General features: G+C 42.5%; 1 protein-coding gene and 1 long non-coding RNA gene across 2 annotated transcripts in view; one reads left to right on the forward strand and one right to left on the reverse strand.

The window, feature by feature from the left end:
* The window catches only part of Pcsk2 (proprotein convertase subtilisin/kexin type 2), a 252,247-nt gene that overhangs the window by 167,467 nt on the left and 60,240 nt on the right, over positions 1–24,540 (forward strand). The window contains exon 6 of the mRNA XM_021150157.2: positions 22,268–22,344. Within this exon, the coding sequence (XP_021005816.1) occupies positions 22,268–22,344 (77 nt within the window). The remainder of the gene's footprint in view (positions 1–22,267; positions 22,345–24,540) is intronic.
* Positions 20,739–24,540, reverse strand: part of LOC110284448 — a 33,369-nt gene continuing 29,567 nt past the window's right edge. The window contains exon 3 of the long non-coding RNA XR_002376943.1: positions 20,739–22,579. This is a non-coding gene — a long non-coding RNA (uncharacterized LOC110284448). The remainder of the gene's footprint in view (positions 22,580–24,540) is intronic.

The raw sequence follows: 24,540 nt of genomic DNA on the forward strand, positions 1-24,540 counted from the left end.
TCTTTAAATATGTCCTAGTCATCTCAAAAGAGTCTTTTCCCGTTTTGACCTCAAATAGAAGGGAAATAAAGTCAAGAGAAGTAATGAGAATGAGAACTCGCCCCAGCATCCTTGAGAGGGCAGTGAAGCTGAGTGTGGCCTTATTTTCTGGCTGCTGACTTGAATTTCCCATAATGAGAAATAAAACATACGATTTTTTTTAAGCCTCTGACACAGTAACATTGATGAAAACTGAGAGGATATGACTTGAACACATGCGAGCTAATAGATTTAAGGAATGAAACGGTTTTATGTCACTTGTTGTAATTAGCCAGGGATGAAGATGAATTGATGGGGCCCCTCCTTTGCCAGCCAAGCCTCACCTTTAATTCTGGCTAATGAGCTACTGGTGAAGGACAGAGACAAGAGCTGAGCTAGGAAACCCACACAGCTCTGCACATCAAAAAAAAAAAAAAAAAAAAACGCATGCTGCCTCTCAGAGCCACAGGCTCCACCTTGCAGAGCACCCAGCTCACTACCTGATCCTCCAGGAAATAGGACACTTTCCAACTAAGTTTGGCTACAATTCCAAGGCTTGGCTTCCCTTAAGTGGAGTTAAGCTCTTTCTCAACCTGAGAGACCCCGGCCGTGAAACAAAGGGAGGTGTCTGTTCCCATGATGAAACACCCTGAAAACCACCGACAGCATCCCTCACCCACTCCACCATCAGCAATCATACCAATTTCTTTAGAAGTGGTTCTAAGAGAGAATTCTTTAAACTTTTAAATGGCCATTTTACTTAAATTATGTAAAACTAGTCTGGTAGCCAATCACTATTTTTCAATTCTTTTTTTATTATTTTTTTTTATTTACAAAGAGTAAATTTGGGTTTGGGTGTGTCATTCTGTGACTGCTAAAATCATGTAAATACCACCGCAATCAGAAAGATGAATGTCCCTTTCTTTCTTTCTTTCTTTTGGGGAAGGGGTGCAGGGGGTTCGAGACAGGGTTTCTCTGTGTAGCCCTGGCTGTCCTAGAATTCACTTTGCAGACCAGGCTGGCCTCGAACTCAGAAACCTGCCTGCCTCTGTCTCCCGAGCGCTGGGATTAAAGGTGTGCCCGGCTCTGAATGTCCCTTTCAAGCAGCTCCCCCAAATGCCCTGATGCTCCTCTTCCAGTGAACCCCTTCCCTACGCCCATCACTGGCAACCACAGAGCTGCACACTGTGTAGTGCTGTCTCCTCTAGACTGTCCTAAGGACCAGTGTCCTTTCGGTGCAGCTGTGATTATTCCATGGGATTGTGTGTATCAGCCACTTCGTCTTTTTGTTGTTGTTGTTGTTGTTGTTGTTGTTGCTGTTTGACGTTCCATTCTGTGCCGTGCTATGATTTGCTTTTCCAGTCTCCATTCTGAGACATTATGATAATATCCAGCTTGCACAGTTAGAAATAAAACCTCTTTGATTTTATAGGAAACTAAGATTGCTGATGATAACCCAACTGCTACTCAATCTTTGGGAAATCGCGATATTCCTAGGGTGCAAGAAGACCAAAAGAGCTTGATTTTCTAGAGGCCAAGAAATCTTGTCTCTGAGAAAACACATCTCCCTGGTGCAGCCCTGGTGCCTATCCAGCTGTGTCTCCAGTATCAGATGAGGAACTCCAGCTCTGTCCTCCAAGGCTTTGAGCCAATGAGTCCTTGCATTTGGACTGTTCTCCTCTGTCATTTATCAGTCTAAGCCAAGATATTTCATTTTCTTTACTGTTCCCTATTGAGTCTGTCTTAAAAGTCATAAATCTTCCTAAGCAAATGATCCTTGACTTTTATTTTATTATTTACTATTTTGTTATAGAAATAAGCTTAAATGAAATTATACCTATTCTTCTGTTTTTGAAAGTATACACTGTTAAACTGAGAGGCGATGGTTCATAGCTTTAATCCCAGCACTCAGGAGTGAGAGGTAGGCAGATCTCTATGAGTTTGAGGCCAACCTGGTTTACAGAGTGAGTTCCATGGAAAACCTGTCTTAAAAGACCAAAAACAGAGAATATATAATTTGAACATTAAATATGCATTTTGAATATAAGACTATTCCCAGATTCTATGACTTAAACGTGGGTTTGGTGGGAGAAGCTAATATGAGCTCATCCTTCAAAAGCCCTGTATTAGGAGATGGGTTCTGAAAGGGAGGCAGCTTTTAGTCTGAAAATGAGCTTCACTGAAAGAGCCTGCAGCAAGGTGCGCATGACCGAGCCTGCAGGGACAAACAGAACCTTCAGTTCCTAAGAACAAAGTAGATTTCTAACTCTTGCAAGTTTTCATGGGGCTGAGCAAGCATCATACTATGTGGTCTAGCCTGAGCTATGTGTCAAGTTGCATGGAGGCAACCACTGAGTAGGACCATACATTTACCTTGCAGTTGTAAGGCAGGCCACAGGACAGCAGGTTTCATTATCAACTCCACCCCAGTGAAGGAGCTGCAGGAGTTGGGTTGGGCCTGATTTCAGAAGGGGGTGGGGCTAAAGGGTCTATAATCCAATAGCAGAAAGCTAAAAAGTATTATAAACTTTAAAAAGTTTAAATTATGATAATCATACAATCCCTAGTATACTCGAATTCATGATGAAGAAAAACAGTTTTAAGTTTCTATTTCCTTCCAATGGCCACTAAGCACCACTGCATTACACATATTCACTAGCACGTATTCAGTCGGGGCTAACGGTCTGTGGTTTACAGCATGCCTATGATCTATCTGTACTGTGCATCAATTCCAGTATTTGTCTGCAATCAATCAGATGTCTTATATCCTGACATTCCACTTATTTTTCTAAAGTAACAATCGCAAAATATAATTAAAATATGCAAACAGTTCTGCTTAGGATTGCTATAGCAGCAGGTGATATAAACAACAGTTTATGATGCTAACATTCGAGCAGGAAGACTGGAGCAGAGTCTAGTGGCTTAGCTGAGCACTGCCAGCCCTGAGGAGGAGAGGCGGGATTATGTAGTTAGAAGCCAGCCTGGGATACCTAGCTAATACTAGACTAGCCTGAGCTACACAGCAGGACCCTGTGTCCAAAATAAAAAAAAAAAAACTAAACTAAAGGAGTTTTGAAGATATCATCATTTTAATATATTTTTATTAAGTAATTATATCACTTTCCCTCCTACCTTTTCTCTCTCCCTCCCTTCCTAGCTACCCTTATTCAACCCCCCCATGTCCCCACTCTCAAATTGATAGCTTTTTTCTCTGATCATTATTGTGATATACACATATATAAATGTATGTATTATGTGTTGCACAAAGGGATATAAGGATAACCCACTGAATATCTCTCTCTCTCTGTGTGTGCGTGTGTGTGTGTGTGTGTGTGTGTGTGTGTGTGTGTGTGTGTGTTTTCAAGGCTGACCACTCTGTATTAGACAACCAATAATCCTGAGAAAGGCTAATTCTCCTCCCTGCACTCTTTAATTGCCTGTAGTTCTTTGTCTATGGGTGACACACCATGAAATTTTCCCCCTTCTACATTAACACATCTATTGATATTGCTGTTATTCTGGTCTTGTTTATGCAGCTATTTCTCAGAGAGAGTGTTTCAGGGGAGATTTCCTGGTGTGCTGGTTCTTGCAGTCTTTCTGTCTCTGTTCTGCATTACTCCCTGAGCCAGAGATGCAGTCAGTGTGGTGTAAATGTATCTGGTAGGGTGTGCCCCCTGTAATCTGCTGATCTCTGTGTTGTGTCCAGTTATGTTTTTCTGGCATGGTCTCCTCTTGCCCATAAAGAGTCTTCTTTAGTGAGGGGCAGTAGCCACAGTCATCTGTGTGTGGCTAGAAGACTGATATTTAAAACACAGTAAGGAATTATGCTGGCCTAGCAGAATGGCTTTGCTACTTTGATATCAACTTTTAATTGAATAAAAGCACAAGTAATGAAAAATTAAATGTCAAGTATTTGATAATTTGAAATCTCTGGGGCCATGCTTATATTGTTCTGTCTAATTCTAAAATCAAATCCCTGTATTTTAATAATTTTGTTAATGCATAGAACATATGCAAACTCTGCCTGGTAGCTCTCAAAATGCTTGACTATATTGAAATCAACAAAACAGACGATTCCTGAACCACCTGTATAGTTGGTGGTTTTCAAGGCAAAGCCCTAGTTCACACCCATGTACCAGCCTCAGCGACTGGAATATTGAACAAGTGTTACAGACCAACACAGCACCTGACTATTGGGGTAGGGATGAGGTCCCTTCTAAACAGAAGCTAGTCAGCTCTAGAAGAGAGTTCCAGATGAATAAAAACAGTGGGAGACCAGGCACTAGTGGGAATGCCTGCAACACAGTGGGAACAGGGCACCAGGGACACAAGTGTATTCCTGGGTCTGTTGTGGCCATAACCTGGCTGGCTTGAAGCACTCCAGAGAAGCCAAGCTGTGATCAGTGTGGTCACTCTAGGCAGCGAGCCTGACCCTGGCTTCTGTAGCTGCTGGCCACCCTGAGCATTGTTTGGCCAACATAATTGCTCCTGTCCCAGACCCTTATCTTTACGTTCCCTTCTGATGTCTCCGTGTCTGTCTCTTCACCTGGCTTCAGAAGAAATGCAGCCATTGGAATTAGGATTCATCCTATCCAGCAAAGAGGGACTGTTTCTGGGGTCATTTTCATTAGTCCTGGGAAGAACCTGGGCTTCTGTATCAGAATTATAATCTCAACCTATCTGTGGAGGAGACTCGGCCCCCTACAGGCGAGTTCTATAAATAGCAGCCTAATAACTCACTTCATTTTTTATCTTTATCCAAAAAGAAAGGAGAGAGAGAGAGAGACAGAGACAGAGACAGACAGAGACAGAGACAGACAGAGACAGAGAGAGTCAGAGAGAGGGGTTATATAGTAATACATCCATACCCATTTATCACAGGTGATTCTTTTCCCACAATAGAGGCAGATGTGACACAGGTCCTCACTTGCCATATGACCCTTCAAAACAAAGTAACCTCTCTAAGCTAGAGAGGAACTGGAAGTAAACAGACTATGAACAACCTTGATGAAATTAAGAAGCCAGTACTTGGACCTGACCATGCCAGCTCTAGAGGTGAAGAACAATCTGGGGAATGGAATCCAACACGAGACGAAATGCACAATAGAACTGAGAAAACACACACACACATACACATGCACACAGAGACACACGAGACACATACATTCACATACACACATAAGCACACACAGAGATGCATTCACATACACATACAGACACACACACACAGAGTCACATACATGCACATATACACACAGAGCCACATACATGCACATATGCACACATGGGAGAGGACTTCATAGAGAGACACACACACAAGAATACACACACACACAGCTTGGAACAGACAAAGGGTTTTTTGCAGAGCACAGAACAGGATGTCCTGTGATGCAGAATGAAAGAAACGGAGGGCAGAGAGTGAGTCATAGGCCTCTGTGGTTTGAACAAGGTCTTGGGTTTTAGGCAGCCTAAGAAGATGCTGGGATGAACTTGCATGAGAGCTGCTGAGCGCCCCGGAGGTCAGACACTCTTTCCTCCTGTTTCTTAAAAATGCTGAGAACACTGGTGGTCACAGGGATGTCAGCAAATGGGAGAAGTCAGGAGCCTGCCTTCGGCAAAGAGTCTAGACCTGAAGGCTTGCCTCCTAGGACATTCCATATAATTCACCTGCTGCAACCCAGAGTGTGAGGGGGATGGTGTGATTAATGTGGATCTGATATTCCATCTTGTAACAACTTAATAAAGTATGTGCACAGCCTCCAAACGAAGCTGTAATCACTTTTCCATAGTTTATGAATTATGAAGTTGGATTCCCATCAGCAAATGCTGTCAAAGTTTTTGGCATCAAAACCAATTAAAATGATGAATCGCTGTGAACGGAAACAGGAGCACATTTAATCTTTTTCCAGAACAGTTGGGGATCCCTTCTCTCTCATTTTGGCCACATTTCACATTAGCAGGGAGCATAAAGTCGGTCTCATTCAAAGGTAAGTCTCAACTTCCTCATCAAAGGGAACCGATGCCCTTAGCTCTTCCTCGGCTGCAAACACTGCCATGTTTACAGGCTGCCCTGTGCTTCCTGCCCACTCATCTCCCAAGGTCACGGCCTTCTATTCTCATGTTCTCTTAGCAAGGTTGTCCTTCCGAAAGAGCCATGAAAGCCGAGATTAACTGTGCAAAATACAAAGACAGCCAAGAGAAACCTGTGGGCACATCTTTGATTTATTATGGATATGAGAGTAGGTGGAGTCAAAGCCCAGAGGACCCCCAACTGACTGTCCTCATCCTGTGGTTATGTACACATTTTAGATCCTGATGTTCTTGCTCTGAACACTGAGCTAGCGGGGCTAAGTGTGGTCTTGTGGGCTCAAGCATTTTTTTCTCTCCCCTTTATCATCAAAATACCCTGCAAATGTCATTCAGTGTACCAGAGAGTGAACGTGTCTGAATCCAAAGGAGTCATTTCTAGCACTCTCCAGCTGCTTCCAGCTGAAAAGCTGTGAGCTGAGCCTCTGTTTTCTGACCTCTGAAATGGGAGGTTACATTGTTCAAGTCTCAAACTTGCTCAAAGTGAGGCTCAAGTGGGATGAATTTGGGCAGTAGTATACACACGGATATTCACATATGATGTATATGCATGTGCGTATCACAGCAACAGATCCCTGGCTGATATATTTATATCCACATAGCTGTGCTTTTGACAAGTGAATAAAAACACATTGTATAAAATGTGTTTAAGGTGGAATTCCTAATAAATAATACTTGCTCAGGACACCCACCCCCTTGGAAGAGGTGATTCAGCTATCGGTGAACTCATCTTTGCTATTTTTAGGGCCAAAGGGGGGGGGAGGCAAGTGATATTGAAGTTGTATAATCATTGAGATGGGGAAGGCATAAACTAGTCACTCCATCTCTCCCGGGGCATCCAGATTCATAGTGTCCTTGACCTTACCTACCACTCAAAGCAAACAGAACTCCTACCAACGGGCCAAGCTAGCAACATCTATGGCATGGAAGAAAACCCAATTAGAAAGAAGGGAGCACAAATTGACTCATACCTCGCCACCTTGACAAGACAAATTGAGGCCATGTCTGCACCATCACCTTGCAGTTCTTCTCCCTGAGCTGAGTCTCGCTGTCTTGGTGTTAATTTACGTGGTTGCTGACGTAAGGCTTTGTGGAACTGTGAGAAGCAGCCAGGAACTGCCTCCCGAGCCAGCTCCTCACTGCCACAGCACCTTGCAGCCTGCCAGTTCCTGAGCTGCGGGGCGTTCTGCTCAGTCCCTGACCTCTCTCCTTCTGTCCCAAAGCTGCAGGGCATCTCCGAAGCCATCCTAGGTGACCCGCTCTACCTCTCTCAAGAAGTTACCAAGGCCAAACATGGCTTTTCCGAATCCTGTGTCTCTGCTTTTCCGTCAACTTCAGATAACCCAGGCTTCTGTAAGACCGCTTCCTAGGAGAAGAGCACAGAAGCTGGGCTAGCTTGTCATGCTGCAGCAAGCTGCTTGCTTTCTGTTTTCACAACAAATTTCATTTCTGGTGTTAGAGAATGTAAGGTCCGCAATGCTTTTGAGAAAGGTGAAAGAATCCATTAGCAACACAAGCACTGTCTACAAGTACTTCATGCTGCAGCTCTCAAAGTCAAGTTGGTCACTCTGGGTGACAACAGATTTCAGCAACAAAGGCCCCTGGGAAATAAAGCAGGCACAAGGCTGGGAGAACCGACTATTCTAGAACTGTCACCCAGGTGAATAGATCATGGCTCAGATCTAGTTGTGAACTCAGAATTGCTTTGGGCCCTATGGGCCATGTTTTCATGTTGTCTGACCACAGAGTCCCAGCATCCTTATGGGTACCCATGTGCACTTCGTCTGATAAAATCCAAATTACAGCTCTTTGTACCGACTTTAGTTTGTCTACATCTTTTGTTAAAGTCCTGAAAACATCACAGAAAAGAGGCAGGAAAGCATGCACTGAGATATAAAGATTAGTTTTCAATGTTTCTTAAGGCAAGGTCTCTCTATGTACCCCAGGCTGGACTTGAACTTACAAGTCTCTGCCTCAGCCTCCTGAGTCCTGACGTTACAGGGCTGAGTCACCACCCTCAAGAAATTTAAACACATTTTAAAAGGATGATTTTTAACTCCTATTGCTACTAATGAAACTTGGCATTTTCCCTATAATTAGATGTGATTTAAAGTGTTAGGAGAAACTTTACTTTAAACATGGAAGGACAAAAATAATTTAGATCTTAGTGTTCAAAGTATGTTTACTAGCAGAACACCCTTCACAGTGAACTTATACCATCATCATCATCATCATCATCTCACAGAACCAATCCCCACAAAAGTCCTTCCTGCCATACACAGTAAACCCAAAGCCATTGCATTAGGAAAAAATAGATCTATCTTCACTCAGAGTTTAAGAAGGGAAACAGCCTGTGATGGGAAACATAGTGGACAGTGGAGGGCCTGGTTACATAGAAAGTTGGTCTAATCTCTTCAATTAAACCTCTCTAGGAATTCCTTCCAAGACATGCTTGGAGCTGTGTCTCCTAGTTGACTGCAAAAACAATCAAGTTGATAAGATTAACCATTGCAGAGGCTTTTCTACAGAAAGGGGAGGGGGAAACACCAACAGAGAGGTGCCCCCAGGCAGATGTTCTTTTATTGGGTTGTAGGAGTGGTTCCAGGGTTCACTCGTCATGGGGATGGTATTTCACAAGACATTTTCCCTTCTCCTCCATAGGCCTTCTAGCAAAAGGCGAAACGCAATGGCTGGTTCCTCTTTGCGGAAATCATGGCATCTTGCTGCACTTAGCAGGTGTTGCCTCTGTGCTGAGGATGAGATACCGGGTCCTTTATACACTGTTGACAGGGAGGACAGAGGCATGGTTCAGCTTTTATGGAATGGGAAGAACAGGCCCTTTCATCACCCTGAAGGGCCCCATCCAGTATTTGCACTTCCTTTATTTTATTTTTATTTATAAGTTTATGTGTACCACATGAGTACAGTGACTTCAGAGGTCTGAAAAGGGTATCAGATGTCCCCAGAAGTGGACCTGCAGATGGTTATGTTAGAGGAGGTGCTAGGAACCCAGCCCAGGTCCCCTGCAAGAGCAGGAAGTACTCTTACCCACTGTGCATCTTTCCATGCCCCGGTATTTATGTTTGTAAAGGTCCTCCGGGTGCTTTTCCTGAAGTTTTGATTATGAGCCGAGCTTTTTATTTTATTAGATATTTTCTTTATATACATTTCAAAAGCTATCCAGAAAGTTCCCTATACCCTCCCTCCACCCTGCTCCCCTACCCACCCACTCCCACTTCTTGGCCCTGGCATTCCCCTGTACTGGGGCATAAAGTTTGCAATTTACCAAGGGGCCTCTCTTCCCAGTGATGGCCGGCTACGCCATCTTCTGCTATATACGCAGCTAGAGACACGAGCTCTGGGGGTACTGGTTAGTTCATATTGTTGATCCACCTAGAGGGTTGCAAATCCCTTCAGCTCCTTGGGTGCTTTCTCTAGCTTCTCCATTGGGGGCCCTGTATTCCATCTTATAGATGACTGTGAGCATCCACTTCTGTATTTGCCAGGCACTGGCATAGCCTCATATGAGACAGCTATAACAGGGTTCCTTCAGCAAAATCTTTCTGGCATATGCAATAGTGTCGGGGTTTGGTGGCTGATTATGGGATAGATCCCCGGGACTATCCAGAGAATGAGCTGAGCTTTTAATGGCTGAGCCATCCAGCCCCGGGTGGTGATTTTTCTCACACAGCCTGAGCTAGGAGTCACAGCCAACTGGTAACTAACAACTCAATTAAAAATTCCACAACTAGAGTTGACACCCTGAGGGTGAATAAAATAAACAGCTGAGCTAAGGGCTTTTTATTGGTTAGTTGTGACTTGCACAATATCTGAAAAGTATCAGGTACTTCATGAATGTCTGTCGCACAAGCAATTAACTATGTTAATGTGTGAATGGGTGGGCATCCCTGAAGACCAACAGCCTACGGGATGAAAAAGGTTGAAGTCATTGTGTCATAATGCCAAGCGGTCTGTTGAGGGTTCAGGGCATAATATCTTTTCCGTTTCTTTCTAGAAATGTCTCACATAGATAGGTAATTTTAGAGCCACATTTAAAGCTGACTCAGCTGATAACTGGAAAAAACAGAGCTATGCATTTCTTCATTACCTTCTTCCAACATTTCCCAGCCATCTGTCAGCCATAACTGCAGTCCTGTGACATTAAATAGGTGTAATTTAAAGGGAAGCTACAAATCACTATTTCAAATAGAAAAGCAGCCCTGACACAGTGGGGCTGATTATAAACGCCACCAGGACACCTGAAGCCGATGCTTGCCTGGTAGACAAGAAGGAAGTGGGGAAGTGTTAACCAAGGAAGCACTTAGCAGAGACGTTGTCACATAATAAGGATGAAGGGGTGTTTTTAAAGGAGCTACAGTCCTTCCCTAGAATCCCAGATTATTTAAAGTGGGGAGGGGCCCACAGCTAAGCATCAGCATTAGTCAGATTCCTGTTACTATAACTGATACCAGACATGATCAACTGGAGGTGAAAGAGAAGGAGGGAGGACGGTCCTACAATGCTCCTCACGGACATGCCTGGGACTTTCGGGAGGTACCACCTGTTAAAGATTCCCACTGCCTCCTGAAAGCAGCACAGCCTTCGGACCAAGCTTTCATCACATGCACACTAGTGCACATTCTAGAGGTCACATGCACACTAGTTAGTGCACATTCTAGAGGTCACATGCACACTAGTGCACATCCTAGAGATACTACAATGGCAATTTATGAAATTCCATCCCCAGCCAATGAGTTTCAAATCTGCTTAAGAACCCAGGAGCTGATGCTTCGGAGCTTCCAGGAATGAAAAAGGAGGGAAGGGGAGTCCAAGATTTCACCTTCTGAAACATTCAGTCACCAGTATTATTTATCTCATCTAGAGTTCAGCCTTAGTTTTTTTTTCCAGGTTTAATTATGTTTATGCATGCATGTTTGTGTGAGACTTTGTGTAGGTGAGTGTGGTCGCCCATAGAGGTCAGAAGAGGTTATCAGTAGCCCTGGAGCCCGAGTCACGGTTGGTTGTGAGCTGACCAACATGAGTATTGGGAACCAACCATGGGTCCTCTTCGAGAAAAGTATTTGCTATTAAATGCTGAGCCATCTCTCCATTCAAAATTTAATTTAAAGAAATCCTACTTCCATACAGAATGATATAACCAACAGAGAACAAAGAAACTAGTTTAGAAAGCAAAAGAGCTTCCTTGGTGGGAGCCTGTTTGTCATGTTAGGCCCAAAAGGTATTCTATCAACCTCAGATGAAAGAATTCACTAAATAAAACCATGCTGTTAAAGAACAATAAATTGACCTAGCAGAGGGAAAGATGTGTGTCCCCAGCTCTTGTAAAGCATGTCTTAATGTAAGGGAAGCTAACTTATCAGCTCAATTTATATGCTTACATTTAAACAAAACGACAATTGGATTTAAAAAGAATGATCTGTCGCTGCTCTGTAGAGTAAAGATACTAAGTTGTTTTTTGTTTTTTTTTTTCATTTTGTGGAGATTCAGTCTTCTCTTTTAAGCAGTGCTCTAAAAAGTAATGGTTCTGATTCCAAAGTGAAGAAATCAAGGTTGTAGTGGAAGAGGAAGAGGCCCAGGAGCTGGACTTCTCCCTCCCAGTCCTTGCTCTCTCCCTCATCCTCTGTGTGACCTCTGCCAACCAGTCAGGTCCCCAGGGCCTCAGTGTGTGTGCTCATGGCATACGAGTGATGTTGAGTGCCTTGTTAGTAAGAGCATTGTAAAGAGAAACCATTGCACACAGAACATCTGTGTATTAAATGCTATTGTTATGACAAGCAGAGGTTACACTAGGAAGTTATGTAATGAAAGCCATGTCTTCCAATCCACACCATGCCTCTCTGCAGAGGCAAAACACTCCAACCTTTGCCTTTGTGTTTCTTTGCATTCTATGTAGTCTAGATATTTTATGAACTTATTATAAAGTATATGCCTCTCGTCCATGTAATTGAAAGCTCATTATACAGTCTACTGTGCACACTACCATCTTTGCTTAACAATATTTCTCAGAAAGGAGCTTATTGCAAGTCTTGTACTTCATCTTTTGCCAGAGGGACAGAGTTTTGCATCTTAGTGAACTATACTTTATTTAACTCATCCACAATATTGATTATTTGGGATACTTTTAGTCTTTTAATATTACACTAATAGATGTTGTCAATAATTCAAATGTGTAATGTGCAATTGAATATGTAATTCACATAGGTATATATGCAAATACATAAGTGTACTTTGAGAGTACAGTCTTAGGGGTGGGATCGTTAGGTCAAATAGTTCATTTTTTATTTTGATAGATACTAACAATTTTCCTTTCAAAGAAATCGCACCACATAGTACCAACAAACACTCAAGACATTTAAGGTCTTATTTTAAATACTTAAAACACACAGAGTAACCAGGTTTCTTTGTTTATTTCTTTGTTGTGCTATAACAAATTAGCTCAGACTGAGTCATTTATAAGCAACAGAGGTTAATTTGTAGTTCTGAATGCCAAAAGCCCACAATCATGGGGACAGCACACACAGTGTCTGAGAGGACCTGGTCTGCATTATTAGTATTTTCTCGGACCATCCTCCAGTGGTGAGGTGAAAATAAGGACACTAATCCCACTTGCAAGGACATCACCCTTATGACCCCGGTCACTTAAAAAACACATACTCTTACCAACACACTGGAAATTTCATTTCAATATATGATTGCTTAAGAAACACCAAAAGAGGCTAACAGTTGGATCATAGCTGTCAAATATTAAAATTACATGATTGGCAACCTCATAGAAACTGCTCATATCACCATGACTTTCACTCCACATATAGAAGAGGAAAGATTTCAAACAAAGAACTGACTGTAAATAATGTTCAGGATGCTGGAGAAAAGCTAAACTTCATTAAGTTTTACAGCCAAACTTAAAATAGGCATATTTGAAAGGATATGCTCAGCTCTAGGTGGTGACTACTGAAAGCAAAGCTGTAGACTTTTCCCCACCTGAGCCCTGATGCCTGTCTTGGAATGGACTTTGGAAGATGAATTCCTATGAGTTGCAGCTTCTCAAGGTCACCCTCAGGAACACATGCTGTGTGACAGAACTGAGAGAGCTCGGGTGGTATAGAGTACCGCCAAGCAAGCAAGAAACCCGAATTCGATCCCCAGAGCCCATGTAAAAGAAAACCAGTACAGTGGAATATGCTTGTGATCCCAGTGCTGAGGAGGTGGAAGCAAGCTGAACTCTGGGGATTATTGACCAGCCAATTTAGTCTACTCATGAGTTCCAGGCCAGTGAAAGGATTGGGAGGAGATCCTACCTACACACACACACACACACACACACACACACACACACAAGTCAGGCCACCCAAGGAACACAATCCAAGCTTGGTCTCTAGCTTCCACATGCACATGCATAAACATGCCCATGAACACACAAACAAGACACACATGCCACACACACACACACACACAAATGTGTGTGAAGGACCCAGCTTCAGTCTATCCTGACATGCATCACTGAGCTCCAAAAACAGTGGAAGGAGCCATAGACAGTGGTCATCATAAGGGGACTCCAAGGATACCTTGACTATTTCTTTGAACAACTGCCTACCCTTGCAGCACCTGCACCACAGACTTCAGAGAAAGAAATAAGGAAAAAAAATCTTCTAGTCATTTAAAAATAATAAAGACACTGTTAGTTTAGGACACTGTGTGCTAAACTTTAGAAATTATTATCATTACTATCATTATCTCCTCTTAGATTTAGTGCTTAACACTTCTCCCAATCCTGCTGATAAGAGTGGCATCCAGTCCCGCAGACCGGACCTGCTAAGCTTTGGAAAATGTAAGAAGTCCAGCCACAAGGATGTGGCTTGAAGCATGCTGGCACTCATATGTCCTCACTATTAGGCTACATCAGTATAGCTAGCTACATCTCAGTATCTAGAGTCTGTGTCAGTACCTAGAGAAGTCACTAGAATTTTCAAGACATAATGAGAGGAGATGTCAAGGCTACCATGGGAGAGCACTGTGGGAGAACATAAATGACCTTGGAAACCTCAAACACATGAAGGAAAATTGCAAACAAACCCCTGACTGAACATCACACATCCCCCCCCCCATCCTTTTTTTTTTTTTTTTAATTTTTGGAGTGGCAGGGAAATGTTAAATTTCATTAAGTTTTACAGCCAGGCTTAATATAGACATAAATCCCTTTAATGCTGGCTTCAGTCAAAAGTGAGCTGCACATTATCGTTAAACTAGCGCATGTGGGAGACTTATTTGAGGAAAATCAAAATAGACACAGTTGGGAATGTTCAGCCATGACCATATTCAATGCAAGTAGGCGCAGTAGCAAAATTCTTTAGGCTCTAATGGACTGGGCTATTTTGTTGCTCAGTTTCCATATAGATGAGCTTTGCACTGGGGCAATATGGTTACGGTTTAAAGTCTATCTGGGGAAGCTCATTTCTCTTTCATTAGCCCATGAACACTGTGCAATTTGAGCTAATACTGTTACACAGCTCCTAGCTGGGTTATTTGGTTAAATGCCTTCGGAGAAAGTAGCAATCCAGAACAAAAGGACGAAAGTGATGTTTCTTATTCTGAACCCCTGCAGCTTGGGATTGCCTTGACAATTAACCACATGCCACCCTATACCCAAGTCACACACACCTATTGTCTGAGACATTGTTTAAGTCTTGTATTATATTTCACTGGAGACATCTTATCTTCCTGTCTGACTTCTCTGAGGTCCAGACTTGTCTAACTACAACAATGGAGACCTATTTCTTATTGTGACTGATAGATACTCCAGTGCATACATAATGCGCTTGTGTTGGACTGAAGCAACCACTCTTTGCCAGTTGGTGAATTGCAGAACCGAAAACAATTTGAAAAGGTGCCCTCCTGGGCAGGTGGGTGAGAAAGTGACAGGGCATCTCCCTAAAGTGCCACCAAGCCCATCTGCAGCTCCAATCGCTCCTTGGGCAAGGCGAGTCTTGCTCAACTGTATATCAGAGCCCTCATTTCAGAAACTACCTTCTCAGTTTTGTGGTTAAGCCTTAGATTTGTTCCTTGGGACTCAAAACCTGATCTGTACCATCCTATCAGTAGGTGTCCAGATTACATATGCCAAGCCTAGCAGGGTCAAACTGCTAGTGTGTTACTACTACTTTGGTGATCTTGTGGGGAATTGCAGGGAGAAATTGGGGTAAATATTATCTTTCATTATATACATGTGAGGCACTCTGAAAAAAAAAGGTATTTCTTTAAAAAATATATAACTGAGACCTGCATACAGGTACGATGTGGACCATGTGCCCACCTCCCCTGAGCAGTGGCTTCTGGGTGCCTTCTGTCAGGGACAGTCACCTGAGAACAAGCAGGCTACTTGTTTCTGAAAAGAAAAAAAAAGGAGATAGAGGTGGTGCCCCACTCCCAGATGCCTTCAGCCAATAGTGAGCTGGCCCCATTTTGTGATCTCATCAACCTGCCTATCAACCCTTCTTGGTGGATATGAGGCTTGAACGGAGTAAGCCACAAACACCTCACAATGAAGTCAGACTTGTTTGTATCAGACTCCTCTCAGCAGCTTCACCGTACCTAGAGAGCACAGGTCCCCTAGCAAAAGGGGTTACCCAAGAAGGCGCGATCCGTGTAAGGCTTTAAAATGTGGGCTATTGGAGCACAAATGGCATTGAACATGGGTCATGGTTCCACAAACTCTTTCCAAGAGAGGCTTTGCAAGCCTTAAGCCACTGCTAAATTCTCCTGTTTATTGTGAATAAATTATTTGAAATGGAAGGGAGTTAGCTATTGTATATATAAAACATTAATACTGTGGGCCATATTGGAAGAAGAAAAGGAGAAGGACGAGGAGGAGGAAGAGGAGGAGGAAGGAGAGGAGGAAGAGGAGGAGTAAGAGGAGGAGGGAGAGGAAGAGGAGGAAGAAGAAGAGGAGGAGGAAGGAGAGGAGGAAGAGGAGGAGGAAGAGGAGGAGGGAGAGGAAGAGGAGGAAGAAGAAGAGGAGGAGGAAGGAGAGGAGGAAGAGGAGGAGGAAGAAGAAGAATAGGAGGAGGAGGAGGAGGAACTTAAAATTATGAAGTGAAACACTTCACAGACAGGAAAGCTAAGCAGCTGTAGTCCTAACTGGTAACTAACCTTTGGCAACAGTTTTGGTTTTAAATTTGCCAAGTTCTTTCCCACCAGGATAACAGTTTTTTCTAGAAATCTCATGCAACGTTCCCAGGGTTTAACACCCTTGAAAGTTTAGTCCACTATCATCATGGCAGGAAGCGAGGAGCCAGTGTGCAGGTAGACATGATGCTGGAGGAGCCAAGAGTTCTGCATCTTAATCCACAAGTAGCAAAAGGAGACTGGGTCCTGACTTGAGCTTACAAAACCTCAAAGCCCACCTCCACAGTGACACACTTCCTCCAACAAGATCACGCCTACTTCAACAAGACAGATTTCTGAATAGTGGCACTCCCTATGGCCAAGAATTCAAACACATGAGTCTATGGGGGGCATTACTAGTCAAGCCAGCACTGGTGGAAGCATTTTGGATGCCTGCATATTTGCTTTTATGTGTGTGCAGTCATCTGTTACTAACAGTGGAGAAGGGGCTTTAGCAGAAGCTAAGTTTAAAGGAAAGGAAAGGACCTTTGAATAATATCACTCATGCAGTTGCAAGGCCCTGTGCTGCTCTGACTCCTCAGCTGATGGGCCACCTCCTGGAGCAGAGGAGCATCTGGCAGCAAGAACCTTGACGACAGTACTGGGAGAAGAAGGCAGGCTCTGTTGTCCCCACAAAGCAGGCAGAAGCAGACTTGGCTGTAGCCAAGCCTCATCAGTTCAGACACCAAGAAGTTAAAGACCTAAAGAACGAGGTAATTAAGACGATGAAACCCAAATAAATGGCCGTCACGTTTTCAAATGGATAGATAAAAACGATTTGTTACACTGTGCAAAAATGTTTTCATACTACATACATTACAACATTCTCCTGCAGGGTGAGGGGAGGTAGTGAGAGGTTAGAGAACAAGCTGCAATCCAGCTGTCCTTGCATGTTAGCCTTCTAGGCCAACCCCAGTCTAGATCCAAAACCAGGTCTCTCCGACTCTGGCACTTCTCCCTTCTGCATCAGGCTACTGTCTGAAGGCTAAAGGGACTTGCAAAGTCTGACCAGAAGGCCTCTCTAGACATTCAAGTCTAGCTTTGACGGTAGGATGGCGATGTCAGATCCACCCTCAACTTTAAGCGCTTCGGAAACTTCACTGTAACATGAAATCAATGAGCACAGTTGCCCCCTGAGCTCACGTCCCCTTCTTCCTCCCAGCCTTTACAGTGACCCTGGCACTATCTAAAGTGAGCCTTTTGTCAGCCTGCACCATACAAGCATAGCTCCAATGATAGGAAATGAAAGAGGCCATGGAAATCAATACCTCCCTTGTTTTTTCATAACTGGGTACATATACTCACCCTCTGCATGGCGAGTGTATGGGGGCAGACACTGACTAGAACTCTAATGAATGAACTTTATAGCTAAGAGCAAAGTAAGTCTCACTTCCTACATACTCAAATATTCAGAAACTCGGTCTTTGGTTATTAAATTACTGAAAATCCAAGAGGTGTTTGTCCCCCACTCCCTGCAATGAACTTTAAGAAGAGAGAAAAAAAAGAGTTGTTTTCAGAAGTTTCTCCCAGAAATAACTTGTAGGGAAGCCCTGAGGTCACCCTGGATTCAGCCCAAACTTTCCTGCCTGTTTGATGGCACAAGGACAATTCAAGTTCTTAATGACCGCTGAATCACCACGAGCCTGAATCATGGAAGATTAAGTTATATTTGTCAAACAGCTCATATTTTCTAAGGCAAGAAAGCATAACAATGTATTTTATTCAGAAGTCGCAAGAATGTAAATAAGTATCTAGCTGGACCTGAAATAGCCAGAGCATGCAATTGACTACAGTCCTCACAACCTCTTAATATTCTCTATGGCTGCCATAGAGAAAGTTCGATATAATTCAAGGCCAGTTTAACTTCTTGTACACAGATAATTTTATAGCAGGCACATTGTTGTGCAAGCGATCAATGGCTCCATTTGTCTATAAAACCATAAACAGAACCTTTGAAAGTATTGCTTTGTGTTTGTTCTTCCTATAAACCATTAGATTTGGGGGCCAGAAAATATACAGGCCAAGCAGAACAATGATTTGCCTTCCTTAGTGTTCAGTGTAGACTCTTACTCAAGGAACTAAGGATTAGTTGTCAAAGTCATTATAAAAATCAACAAAATTACCAGGTATGCTAAACCACTATCTGTTTTGATGTTAGGAGGCAAATCTGACCACAGACAAGGCAGGGTCTTTCTTCTTTTTACAAAAATATCCACAGGGTTCAAGGCTTTTTAATTTCAATTTTTTTCCAAAATCTCTCAGGCCTTTCTTCTAATCCATACCTTTTTTAGAACAGCACCTTCTCCAGTGCCTGGAATGGGAGCCAAGAGACCTCAGCCCCAAGCATAACTGCAACATGTGTGCCAGAGTAGACAGTTTACCAAATCAGTCACTTAGGGAGCAAGCACGGGAGTGATTACTGCTTTTACAGAAAGTAGAGTTTGGTCCCCAGCATCCAAATCAGGCCCCCAAGTGCCTATAATTCTATGTCCAGGGGATCTGATGCCCTCTGGCCTCGGTGGATACCTGCACACATGCTGTGCAGGTCAAATCACTCGAGTACACACGGGGTTAAGGAGGAGAAGGTAGGAATCGTGGTCCTAGATCATGCCATGGTCCCCACGGTCTTCCTCAACACTGTGTTTCCTGTGGGCCTCACTTGTCAGTTCATGAAGCTCTTGCCCAAACTCTAAGTCCTCACTGTCCAGACCACCAGAACTTCCAAGCTAGTTGGTCATCACCAATCTCAACCTCCCACAGAATATTCTGCTATTTCTTTTTCTGAGATGGGGAGTCAGTGAGGTTCAGGATAGAACTACTATGAGACTATAAGATGAGGTGCCTCGCAGAAACTTTTCTGATCTGTAATCCATGCCCCTGTGATAGAATGAGCCAAGACCTAGGTCAAGTTGCCATTCTAGCCTGCACCCATTCCCCCAAGCTTGTAAGAAAGAGGCAGCCCTTGGGGCTCCCTCCAAGGACCTCACAAGTGCGACTTATGCTGAGTGTTGTGGCCAGCTCATTCTAGACCATAAAATCTTGATCACTTCTAAGGAGAAACCAACCAGACTTAGTAAATGCGTTTCAAGATCTATTGCTTAAGTCTCAATCTCAACTCTAAAGCCCAAAAGAAAAGAAAAAGTTATACATATATTTATTTTTATAGTTTTATTAACATATATCTATACATTTTATAAATATTATTTTATATAATAAATGTATTAATATATAAATATACATATTTATATATTTAAATTTTATATATAGACATGTTTTAGTATTCCTACCCAGTCCTACTCTCTCCAGAGTGCTCAATCTCTGAAAACTTCAGAGAAGGTTAAGAACAACAACATACTTTAGGAAGACAAATAAATTATTTCAAAATAACTTTCTTTTTTTAAAGAAGAAGGAGGAGGAGGAGGAGAACGAAGGAGGAGGAGGAGGAGAACGAAGGAGGAGGAGGAGGAGAAGGAAGGAGGAGGAGGAGAAGAAGGAAGGAGGAGGAGGAGGAGAAGGAAGAAGGAGAAGGAGAAGGAGAAGAAGAAGAAGAAGNGAAGGAGAAGGAGAAGGAGAAGAAGAAGAAGAAGAAGAAGAAGAAGAAGAAGAAGAAGAAGAAGAAGAAGAAGAAGAAGAAGAAGAAGAAGAAGAAGGAGAAGAAAGGAGAAGAAGAAGAAGAAAGGAGAAGAAGAAGAAGAAAGGAGAAGAAGAAGCGGCAGCAGCTGAAATGGAAATGGAAATAGCTCAAAGAAACTCCAGAGGGAGAAATGTCAAATCTGAAAAAGCAGGTGGCCCTGGAGACAAAGACTGTTGACCAGACACAGACTGAAGATTTGCATGTGAATGAAGGTTCCATGAGGTCTGAGCCTGATTTTGGCTACAAGTAGGGCACAGAGCCTGAGGACTTAATCATCACTATGGCCAGTGCTGACCTCCGCTGAAGACCTGGAGTTGGATGACATTAGTCACTTTTCTCATTACTGGAATAGAAGCAGCATAAGGATTTACGGTCTGGAGGAAAAGTCCATTGTGGTGATGAAGGTGTGCTGGTGACTGTGGCTCTTTGTGACGGTGGATTCGTGAGACATCTGGTCATACTACAACCACAGTCAGGAAGCAGAAGGACATGAAGGGTGCTAATCAGTTTACTTTCTCCTTTTCTCTTTTTTATCCAGATAGTCCTAGTCCAGAACTCTTAGCCAAAGCTGGGGGTAGATCACCCATCCACAGCTAAATCTCTTTGGAAATGCCCTAATAAAGACAGCTACATACATGTTTCCTAGGCAACTCTAAATCCATTCAAGTTGACAATGGAGATTAACCATCAGATAATGACCTAGATTCTGGGGGAGGGGGAGGGATAGACACTTAAAAGGCTCAAAGGGGCAAGTTTGAGGATACTTTAAACAATTTGAGTATCCCTCATCTGCAATGCATGAGACCACAGTATTTGAGATTGATAATTTTTTTACTTAAGAATAGTTACATATATACAAGATATTTCGGGGGTGGGACCCAAGTCTACGCAAGAAAATCAGTTAGGTTTTATACATACCTTGAAAGTTTATCATAAGATATTTTGATATAATATTGTTCATATATCTATACTTTAAGCACAAGGTAAGATGTGGAATTGACTGCTACTTTTGACATCTCCGCGGGTTGCAATTAGTTTCCTATGTTGGAATTACACATCTCACAGTTGGAGCCTGTACTACAGTTCTGATCACTGCAAACCGTGATGGCTAGCAGCTCTTCGTCACCCAACAAGTCAAACAAAAATAACTGGAATTAGTCAATATCCTGCCCAAAGAATGACAACACCAAAACATTAGCTTTCAAGTTAGAGTGTGTCACATACCAAAGTATTTTTACCTCATAAAGGAGCACATAAAAGCTCTTAAAATGTCTCAGGACTGTGGAATCAAGGAAACACTGAAGATGGAAGGAAGATCTCTTTCTTAACCAAGTGTGAATCAAAAAGCCTTCTGGAGTTTTCCTTACAAAACCCAACAAAGAAGAAACAATAGAGAAAAGAATTTCCACAGTCCAGCCTTCCTGGGAAGGCAGAGAAGGCAATGGGGAAGGCCTGGATTATTCACTCAGTAACAGTAGGCATCTTTCAGCATAGACCTAGAGCAAAAACAAACTAAATCAAAACCTAAGGACGGTATAAAATCACTTAGAGATGACTGAATAGAGGCTGGATTAGTCGATGTGGCAAGCGTCTCACAGTGGAAAAGGGGAGTTACAGGAAGACAGAATTTCACACCCCGAACTCTCATAGGGTGCAAGAGCACGTGACTACAAAATGTACAATTACATGTTTCATTGTTCAACAGTTGATGGATGTTTGTTCCTCCAAGAGGCTCTAAGAGACATAAGGGCAGGGATGACAGCACTGAGTCATCTTTACCTATGTCTCTGACATACATTGAACTATTCATGGTCATTATAAAGACAATAAATGAGTTAACTGTGGGGGACGAGAAAAAAAGTTAACACATTGAGAGGAAAGAAGACAAGACTTAAATGAGCCAGTTCTGAAGTAGCCTTATAAAAGGGAGCCTTCAGCAGAAAGCAGGACTTAAACACTAAACGCTGCCTCACTCATGATTTGAGAAATAAAGCATTCTGGCCACCAGTGAACAAAAGTAGCAAAGACGCTTAGCCTAAGCCCTAGGTGGAGCTTCCTAACACACAAAAGGTTACCCCAACTTAAAATGAAGCTAGACTTGGAGAACACAGGGCTCTCATTTGCCACGCCTTTTAAGGCTTGAAATAGGGGGACACCAGCTCTGTCACAATTTTGCAAATGTCTATCCTTGTAATATGCAATTATTATACATAAAATCATATGCAAAATGCAATAAGGCAGAGCACTGGCACCCCCTCCAGGGAGGAGATAAGATGATGTGTTCAGAGCATCAGCTCACCTGTGTGTTTGCATCTTTACTGACCTGAGATACCTTGTGTCTTTCAGAACGCTGATGCAAGTTATGACTTCAGCAGCAATGACCCCTACCCATACCCTCGATACACAGATGACTGGTTCAACAGGTAAACTGAGTCTTGAGAACATCTTGCTCTTAGCCTCTGGAGTTTATTTTTGCTCTGTTTAGGGTTTTGGGTGTCACCAGCAAAGTCACATACCAACCCTGTGCACTGTGATGTGTGGTCTTCTTCACAGTGGCTTCGTTTCTAAATTCTTGGATTTCCAGTATTGCAATGCCCCTCAAGAATTATCCTTTGATTATCTTGTTCTCTTGAAATAGAAATTGTTTTCCAATCCAACCTATTACAGATAAGGGGGGGGGGAACAGAAACAAGAAAGCTTTTATCACGTTACCATTCAGTGGTTTAGGAGTCCACTTGTTCTACTAAAGCTATTCCAGAGAAACTTTTTTGTTGTTTGGAGACAGGGTCTCACTATGTAACTTTGGCTATCATGGAGCTCACTATGTAGACCAGGCTAGGCTCAAATTCATTCTACCTGCTTCTGCCTCCCTAGTGCTAAGATTAAAGGCATGCACCACCACACCCAGCTCATTTCCAGTAATTCCCAGTGGGTCTGTGTTGACATATCTTTAAAACTGCTTGTGCTATAACATCATAACAGCCTTGGTAGTCCTCTCCACAGACATGTGATTGACAGAGACTTGAACTACAGACTACATCTTTCTCCATCCTATTTTGCTACTAAACATATAAATGTGACTTCTTTTTTTTTCTTTAGGTAAATATCTTGCTTACATGGTTAGCTGCACATGAATAGTATTCAGAATCTTATGGTTTTTATTACTCCAAGAAAAAAAAATACTTTGTTTCAAACCTGGTGCATAGGGAAAGTTTGCTCAGTGGGAACTAAATCATAGTGAAAGGAGAGGAGCTGCAGAGTAAGGTGACCAACAGTGGCAGTGGTCTCTATGTATTTCAAAAGCCAGAGAAGAGGGTTTAAGGAATTCCCATCAAAATGAAATGGTTAAGTGTTTGTGAAGACAGTAAAGTTAAACCTAATCAAAATGTGATATACTGAAATGTCACATGGTAATAATAAGGTGTACATTTTGTGTATAGGTAAAAAAAAAACTAATTTAAATTTTAAAGTAAATTAAGTCATAAATAAAACAGCTGCTTCCATTATTATCCCTGCCCTTGGGTGAAGATCATAAAAGCATGTGAATTTCAGTTCTCAGCACAGAAGCATGTCAGTCACAGAGTGCTTTCTCCATTGCTTTTGCTTCTAACCTGTAGACAAGGCAGAAATTATCTCCTTCAGTTATTGATAGGGATAGGTTAAGAAAGACTGAATAGCTTCTCTGGTCAAACAAACCAGGTTCAGTCAATAATAGACCATGTTTTATAATACTTTAAAAATCTAAATAATTATTGCTTCTTTTTTTGGTTTTGGGTTTGGGTTTGGTTTGAAGTAGGGTCACAATTTGTAAGCCAGGTTGACCTCAAACTTACTATGTAACCCAGCTGGCCTTGAACTTTCAGCAATCCTCTTGCCTCAGTCTCCTGAGTGCTGGGGTTCCAGATGTGCACGACCATCCTCAGCTCAAATGCGTACCATTTTTATAAGTATCATTTTTTATATAATTTTACTCAAGACGTGTGATATCCAGAAGTGGGCAGGACAGGTTCTAAGTGAAGCAGGCAGCTTAATCTAGCTTCCTACCAAGCCAGGGAACATGGGTGTGGAGACCCAACAACTTCAGAAAATGCAGAGTGTGAAGAACAGAAGTAAACTGGAATATACTAGTCTTAATGGACAGTTACTCGTGTGCATGCAGTAGCATAATTCACTGTCTACTGAGCTCTTGCAGCCAGAATTTGACCATGCAGTGCTTGGGAAAGCATCTTTGCCAGTGAAAATACAGCTAGTAAGATCTGAGAGCTCTGGCCATGAAGTCTTTCTTATTGCCACAACTTAGAACCCTGCATCCTAGTATCTTACCAGATAACTTATATTTAGACACAAGGATATGAAGTTACCTAACAAATGCCCCTAAGCAAGAATTTCAGAAATACCTGTCCCCAAGCAGATAGAGAAGTTTTTCCTGAATATAAACACAGTTACCTCCAAGCCAAATCTTCTTTATTTTTCTTTTTTTAATTTATTTTTCTCCCATATATTATATCCCAACTGCAATCCCCCCTGTCTCCCCTCTTCCTAGTCTCTCCCCTCTACCTTCTCTTTCCTCTCCCTTCAGAAAAGAGCAAACCTCCCAGAGATATCAACCAAATGCAACA

This window comes from Mus caroli, chromosome 2 (assembly GCF_900094665.2).
Source record: "Mus caroli chromosome 2, CAROLI_EIJ_v1.1, whole genome shotgun sequence".
Taxonomy (NCBI): Eukaryota; Metazoa; Chordata; class Mammalia; order Rodentia; family Muridae; genus Mus; species Mus caroli.